At 39.2% G+C, this 8,454-nt stretch overlaps 1 gene segment (V, D, J or C); it reads left to right on the plus strand.

Moving 5' to 3' along the window:
- The first annotated feature begins 1,478 nt into the window (after positions 1 to 1,478).
- LOC118580136 overlaps positions 1,479 to 8,454 on the plus strand; it is a 19,331-nt gene continuing 12,355 nt past the window's right edge. The window contains 1 exon segment of the V gene segment in view: positions 1,479 to 1,491. Coding sequence covers positions 1,479 to 1,491 — 13 coding nt within the window.

Below are 8,454 nucleotides of genomic sequence, written 5' to 3' on the forward strand. Positions count from 1 at the left end.
ACAGAAGCCTTCTACATCCCCCATTCTCAATTCCGTGTCTGCAATCATTGATATTACTGCAAAAGAAGCTTCCTTGCCCTCTATAGTCAGTGACAAAATGGATCATTGATTTCCACATGGTTTCTGGTGAAATCACGGACCATAGACATCCATCTACATGGCCTCTGGAATCAACATGGACCAAAGACCTCAGCATGGTCTCCAGTGGCAGTACAGACTATGTACATCAGCAGGGCTCTTGGTCACAGTACAGGCCATGGACACTATCATGGCCCTTGACAGCAGCATGGCCCTCAAACATTGACATGGCTTCAGGTGACAGCAAAGACCAATGACCTCCACATGTCTTTCAGTGGTAACATGGACCATGGATATCAACATGGCCTTCTAGTGATAGCATGGGCCATGGACAACCAACCACAAGGACCATGAGCATCAGTATGGCCTCTGGGAGCAGCATGGGCCACAAACACTATGCCCACCTCCACAAGCACAGACTATGGATACCACATGGTCTCTGGGGGCAGCACAGACCATCCAGGAGGCCCTATCCAGCAAATGAGCTGTTCTCCATCTCAGAAATTCTATTGTTGCTCAGATCCAGAGTGATAGTGCACTGGGCAGTGTGCTCACAGGCAGAGCCTGCACACATTCCAGGCTGTTGTACACCACTGTGCCGGCTCTACTTGGCAATTACATGCTACCCTGTCCACTGACACCTTCTACTACACCTGTCATCATCATCAAATTTCTTGTTCTGTCTCTCTCCACCACTTGTGAGCTGCTCTATTCCTCCATCTTTCCCACCTCTCCATCAAATATTTTAAGTAGTATTGCAAACTGCAATGGGTCACATAGTATATTTTTTTTATTTAAAAAGTTTTAAAATTCATTTTACATACTAACTACAGATCCCGCTCTCATCCCTCCTCCCACTTCCCTCGAGCTTCCCCCACCTACTCCCTACATCCCCCCCCCCCAAAGGGTAAGGCCTCCTCTGGGGAGTCAGCAAAGCCTGGTACATTCGGCTGAGGCAGGACCAAGTCCCTCCCCACTGCAACAAGGGTGAGCAAGGTGTCCAACCATAGGTAATGAGCTCCAGAAAGCCAGCTCATGTTTTTTTTTTCCTCAAATAGATTTACATGCAAATAGTCATTGCAAGGAGTCTGGTTTAATGTTTCTGGTTTCTGAAGCACCATAATGGATTTTTAAAGAAAAGTATTTATTTTTATTTTATGTACATTGGTATTTTACCTGCATATATTTCTCTGTGAGGGGTTCAGATTCCCTGGAACTAGAGTTACAGACAGTTGTGGGTGCTGGGAATTGAACCCGGGTCATCTAGGAGAGCAGTCAGTGCTCTTAACCACTGAGCCATCTCTCCAGCTCCCTAGTTAATGGATCTTTTTAAACAACAATTTCACATTTCTGCAGCACCTGCAGTGGAAGATTGGCAGGAGGAAATTTTGGTGGGAATAATGCATGATGAAGGTAAGTCTCAGCTTATATCTGTTTAATTAGAAGAGATTTTAGAATCCACACAGAGTAATGGTTCTAAGGGCTGAGTTCAACTTGGTGCATCTCTTTCAAGGATTGCTAATGTTTGGACCTTGAATGTTCCCTTAAAGGTTCATGTAACAGAAATGTACTTTCCAGGTTAGTGTTTTAGGAGGTGGTGGGACTCTTAGGAGTAGAGGAATAGTAGAAAGTGTGTCTATGAGGAGAACTGTGGTGCCATGTGTTTTCTGAATATACAGTGAGCATATTTGCTCCACTGCACATTCCCATCATGATGTCCTGCCTCACCGGAGACACAAATCAACAGGATATCCTGTTATGAAATGGAATCTCTAAAACCAAGTCAAGATTAGCCTTTGCTCTTAATGAGTTAGTTATCTTAGGTATTTCGCTACAAAGATGGAAAACTGACTAAAACATGGTCTTACACTGTCTCTAATTCAGACAAGAGTTGCCTAAGTGTTTGTAAAATGGGAAATGCATGAGCACACACACTTAATGTTAGTGAGATCATATACAATAATCTGTAAAGAGTAATGACCTACTCATTCAAAATCTACTGCTGTATGTAGATTATTTTCAAAGTGAGAAACTGATGCCAGGTATTATATGGAATTCTGTCATTGCTACTAAGAGAGAGTTGGCAGAGTCAATGATTGGAGAAAGTAGGTAACTGGAGCAGTCCTTAAGGCTTTACACTCTGGCCTTACTTTCTGTTCACTCTGCTTCATGACCACAAATGCAGCATGACCAGTTGGCTCCCACACCTGCCATCATGGCTCCCCATCATCATGACTACATTCCTTTGAACTACGAAACAAAGTTACCCTTCCTTCTTTAAGTTGTTTTTGTCAGGCCTTTGCTCACATCAGTGAGAAAATAATACATAGAGCTTATGTTAATTTATTGTGAAACAGTGAAAAACAAATCCAACAATATAATTTCCTGGGAAGTGAACTAGGATTGTAAACTTGCAATGTGCAGAAATGTGCACCTGCACTAAATCAAATGCTGCAGAAATCAATTTGTTGAGCTTTCTCGCCACCTTTTGGAAGGAAATGGAAGCACAAAGAAAGCTAAGGTAGAGATAGGAAGGTAACTAACCTTCTGTGAACGTGGGGGTGTAAGCCCAGGCTTCTAGAGGTCATCCATCTTCAATGTTGGAGCAACTGGAAATGAAAAAGAGCTGGACAAGATGCCACATGCCTGGAATCCCAGCACTCAGCAGGAAAAGACAGGAGGATCATGAGTTCAATGGCAGCAGGAAATACAGAGTGGGTACTAAATTGGTCTGGGCTGTCTAGTGAGAACTTGCCAACAAACAACAAGTAACAAAAATCAAAAAGAAAATAAGAGAAAAAAAGAGAAGAATATTGACATGACATATGGAAGGTATAAAACACAAATACAGGGCAAGGTGAAAAGGACAAATAAATAATCTTAAAAGTAAGATAGATCTTAATGGATAGAGGAATGAAGTCATTGAAATCAAAGCTGCAGAGATAGTTGCAGCACAGACTTGCATTTCTGAAAGTGCATAGAAGACTGTGAGCTCAAGGAAGTAGAAGGAATGAAAAAAACTTTAAGGTAAGTCTGTATCTGAAACACAAATACCTAATGACTGAACTGTTCAAAGCTCTTTTTAGTTTGAGTAAAGGATAAAAGCTTTTAGAATGCATGATGTGAAATCCACAAGGAATCAATAAAAGTAAAAAAAGTCTAGTTTTTAAAGCATTATGTGACAGTTAAAAGTATCAGAATGATGTAATGGATCATCTGGGTATTTCTCATGTGCTGTGACTGCTCTCTATCTATACTGGGAGGTCATCCACTATTCTATTTGTCATTGATGGGTCAATATGGATGTGTCCCTCTCATCTGAGTGATGTTATGCCTATGGATTTGAGGTCTGGGAGGGATTAGGTGTACAGTGTTTCAAACATCAACAATTCATTGGTCACTTGAATTTTCCAGTCTCTAATCAACTACAGGTTACCCCATTAGATGTATGTTTCCCAGTATGCAGTGAGAATTTGGAGCCTTGGATCCAATGAGATTCTCCCTTTAGCGGCATGTGCTATAGTTCTAAAGAACTCTGTGCCTCTGGATGACCTGAGGTGCTGATTACTTGCCTTGGAGATGCCCATCTAGTCTGGATGAGGATGACTTCTAAAGACCCACTCATTGGTCATGTCCTGTTATAATGTTTCTAGAGGGAAATGCTCAGCTGGACATTCCATTGTTAGCCATAGTTTGGACAATGTGATCATCTATGGGACTTTTGGGAAAGATGAATAACTATAACATGGATGTTCCTTTATGTTTGGACTCACTCCCTGTGTCAACCCATCATATTTCTTACTGACTGGGAGTCCCTCCATTCAAGAGAGTGGGGGACACTTAAAATTACATCTATCAATTGTTCTTTTTCTAATTGTATATATTCTAGTATATTTTAACTGGTGTTTTTGCAGGAGTCACTGCTATAGGTATCTGCAGCTACTTCCACATGGATTCTTGATTGGCTTCTCCCACAAGTTCTGCACTACCCTTGTCCTAGCATATTATACAGGCATGATAGATTGTAGGTCAGGGGTTTGTGGCTAGGTTGGTGTCTTTTTTTCAGGTTTAAGTTTTTTATTATTTTATTTTATTTTTTCTGTCATCGGCTTGATACAGTACAAATTCTTATCCTAATTGTGAAATGTTTCACTGAAGCTTGCCCAGTGATTGAGTAAATGGGTTGGTGTGTCTTAATTAGGGTTTTTATTGCTGTGAATAGACACCACAGGAACGACAACTCATAAGGAAAATATTTAATTGGGGTGCCTTGCTTACAGTTTTAGAGTTTCAGTCCATTATTGTCATGACTGGGAGCATGGCAGCATGCAGGCAGAAGTAGTGATGGAGTAGCTGAAAGTCCTACATTTTTCAGACGACAAGAAGTCAACTGAAATTCACACTGAAGGAAGCTTGAGCAAAAGAGCCCTAAAAGCCTGCCCCAATAGTGTGACACATTTCAAGTACTGTCCCACATCAAAGAGAATAGAATTTAAGGGTGAGGGCTCAACGTAGCACCAGCTTGACTTTGTCATGTTCAATGAGTTCTGGTGGTGTTATCCTTGGCAATGGGTTCTCATTGTCAGTTTGCAGAAAGAAACCTTTTGCCTTAGCAACAGCCTAAGTTGTTTGGGGATTTCCATGCGACCCCTCTTGGCCAACTACTCAACTGAATGCAACTCAGTCCTGCCACTCGAAGCTTCGTCTGACTACAAGAGATGGCCAGTTGAGACTCTGTATCCCCTGTTTCTAGGAGTCTTAGGATCACCTTCATACATTCCAGGAAGTTTACACTGCACTAGGCTTCCATACCACCCCCAAACTACCCCCCCATTCCACCCATATCTCCCCACACTCTCTCCCTCCACTCTATCTCTCCACACTTGATCCCCTCTCCTATCCTTACCTACCCTGGGTCCACTTCTAAAATATAGTCTATTTTCCCCTTCTAGGGAGATCTCTGAGCCCCCCACCTACCTCTCCTCTTTACCTAACCTCTTTGGTTCTATGGCTTGTAGCTTGGTTATCATTTACTCAACAGCTGATATTCCCTTATAAGTGAGAGTTTATACCATATTTATCTTTCTGATTCTGAATCACTTCACTCAAGCTGGGTTTTTCTAGTATTTTTTTCTTGCAAATTTCATGATGTTATTTATTTTTTTAATCAACTGAATGTACTACAATTTCTTTATCCATTCTTCTGCTGAGAGACATCTATTTTGTTTCCAGTTCCTGGCTATTATGAATAAAGTCACAATGAACATGGTTGAGCAAATATCCTTGAGGTAGAATAGAGTGTTCTTTGGGCATATGCCCAGGCATGGTATAGGAGGTCATGAGACAGATGGATTCCCAACTTTCTAAGGAATCATCATATTAGATTTCCATAGTGGCTCTACAAGTTTGCATTTGCACCAGCAATGGAGGAAGTTCACTTGCTCCACATCCTTGCCAGCATGAGATGTCACTTGTGTTACTGATCTTAGTCATTCTGACAGCTGTAAGATGGAATCTCAGTCATTTTGATTTGCATTTTCCCAATGGCTAAGGACGTTGAACATCTCCTTAAGTGTTTCTTGGCTATTTGAGATTCTTCTGTTGAGAAATCTCTGTTTAGATCCGTGCCCCATTTTTAAATTGGATTATTTGTTTTTTGATGTCTAGTTTCCTGAGTTCTTTATATATTTTAATATTTGTCTTCCATCAGATGCAGAGTTGGTAAAAAATCTTCCTATTCTGTAGGCTGCTCTTTGTCTGATTGATGATGTTCTTTGCCTTATAGAGACTTTTCAGTTTCATGAGGTCCAATTTATTAATTGTTGATCTTAGTGCCTGCATGATTGGAGTTCTGTTCAGAAAGTTGTCTCCTGTGCCAATGCATTCAAGGCTGTTTCCCACTTTCTCTTCTATCAGTGTGTTTGGATCTATGTTGAGGTCTTTGATCTACTTGGATTAGAGTTTTATGTAGCATAACAGATATGGATTTATTTGTATTTTTCTACATGCAGACATCCAGTTTGACTAGCACCATTTGTTGAAGATGGTTTCTGTTTTCCAGTGTGTATTTCTAGCTTCTTTATCAAAACTTAGGTGTCCATAGGTGTGTTGATTTGTGTCTGGCTTTTCAATTAGATTCTTTTGATCCACCTATCTGTTTGTTGGACCAAAATCATGTGGTTTTTATTACTATATCCCTGACATATGACTTGTAATTGGGAAAGATGGAACATTAGCAGTTTTTTTTATTGTTCAGGATTATTTTAGCTATCCTGGGATTTTTGTTTTTCCATATGAGGTTGAGCATTGTCTTTTCAAGGTCTATAAAAGAATTGTGTTGGAATTTTGATGAGTATTGCACTGAATCTGTATATTGTTTTTGGTAGGATGGCCAATTTTACTATTCAGTCTTGCCTATCCATGAGCATGGGAGCTCTTTTCATCTTCTGATATCTTTTAAATTTCTTTCTTTAAAGATTTAAAGTTTTTGTCATACAAAGCCTTCACTTCCTTGGTTAGAGTTACTCCAAGACTTTTTATATTGTTTGTGGCTACTGTGAAGGGTTTTCCTGATTTCTTTCTCAGTCCATTTGTCATTTGTATATAGGAGGGCTTTGATTTTTTTTTTTGTGTTACTCTTGTATCCAGCCACTTTGCTGAAAGTGTTTATGAAGTGTAGGAGTTCCCTGGTGAAATTTTTTAGTTGCTTATATATACTATCATATCATCTTTGAGTAGTGATATTTTTCTTTCTTATTTGGATTCCCCTGATCTCCTTCAGTTGTCATATTGCTCTAACTAGAACTTTGAGTATTATATCCAATAGATGTGGAGAGACTAGACAACTTTGTCTTTTTCCTGATTTTAGTGGAATTGCTTTGAATTTCTATCCATTTAATTTAATGTTGGCTATAGGCTTTCTGTAAATTGCCTTTGTTATGTTAACTATGTCCTTTGCATAACTAGTTTCTCTAGGACTTTTATTGTGAAGGGGTATTGGATTTTGTCAAAGGCCTTACGTGCATCTAATGTGTTGATTATGTGTTTATTTTTTTTTTTTTTGTTCAGTTTGTTTATATGGTGGATTACATTGACTGATTTTTGTATGTTGAACTATCCCTGCATCTCTAGGATGAAGCCTACACATTGATCACAGTTGATGATCTTTTTTGATGTGTTCTTGGATTCAGTTTGCAAGTATTTTATTGAATATTTTTGCTTCCATGTTCATAAGGGAAACTGGTCCATAATTCTCTTTCTTTGTTGAGTCTTTATATTGTTTGGGTATCAGGGCAATTTTGATCTCATAAAATGAACTTGGCAATGTTTCTTCTGTTTCTATTTTGTAGAAAAAGTTGTGGAGTATTTGTGTTAACTCTTCTTTAAAAGTCTGGTAGTATTCTGAACTAAAACCATCCTGCCCTGGTTTTGTTTTTGTTTTTGTTTTTGTTTTGCTTAGGAGACTTAAAAATGTTTTATTTATTCTTTTTTCATACAGCACATTATGACCATAGCTTCCCCTCCCTCTTCTCCTCTCGGTAACCCCTACCTTTTCTCTTCCCCTGGTCCCCCTCTCTCCTCCACCTCCTTCCAGAAAAGAGCAGTCCTCCCAGGGACATCAAGCAAACATGGCAAGAGAAGACACAATAATACCAGGTAGAGGTACAAACTCTCACTCACATCAAGGCTAGGCATGCTACATCTTCTGCATATATGTTATGGTTGTTGTCTTGGTTTTTTGGGGGACTCCTGACAGTGAGAATGGGAGTGTCTGTGACTCTTTTGTTTATTCTTGGTTGGAAGACTGCTCCTATTTACTAGGGGTTATAGGTCTATTTAAATTGTTTAACTGATCATGATTTAATTTTCATAAGTGATACCTATTGAGGAAATTGTCCATTTTTTTCAGATTTTCAATTTGGTGGCAAATAGATTTTTAAAAGTATGTCCTTATGATTCTCAGAATTTCCTTGGTGTCTGTTGTTATGTCCCTCTTTTTGTTTCTGATTTTGTTAATTTGGATGCTCTCTCTCTGCCTTTTAGTTAGTTTGGATAAGGGTTTGTTTGTCTATCTTGTCGATTTTCTCACAGAACCAACTCTTCATTTCATTGATTCTTTGTATTATTGTTTGTTTCTATTTTACTGATTTTTAGCCCCCTGTTTGATTATTTCTTGCTGTCTGCTCCTCTTGGATGTTTTTACTTCTTTTTGTTCTAGAGCTTTCAGGTGTGCCATTAAGCTACTAATATAAGGTCTCTCCATTTTTTTTTTTTAAATGTAGGCACTTTGTGCTATGAACTTTCCTTTTAGCACTGCTTTTATTGTGCCCTATAAGTTTGGGTACACTGTATATTTATTTTCATTGAATTCTAGAA

The sequence above is a fragment of the Onychomys torridus genome, chromosome 3 (genome assembly GCF_903995425.1).
Source record: "Onychomys torridus chromosome 3, mOncTor1.1, whole genome shotgun sequence".
NCBI lineage: Eukaryota > Metazoa > Chordata > Mammalia > Rodentia > Cricetidae > Onychomys > Onychomys torridus.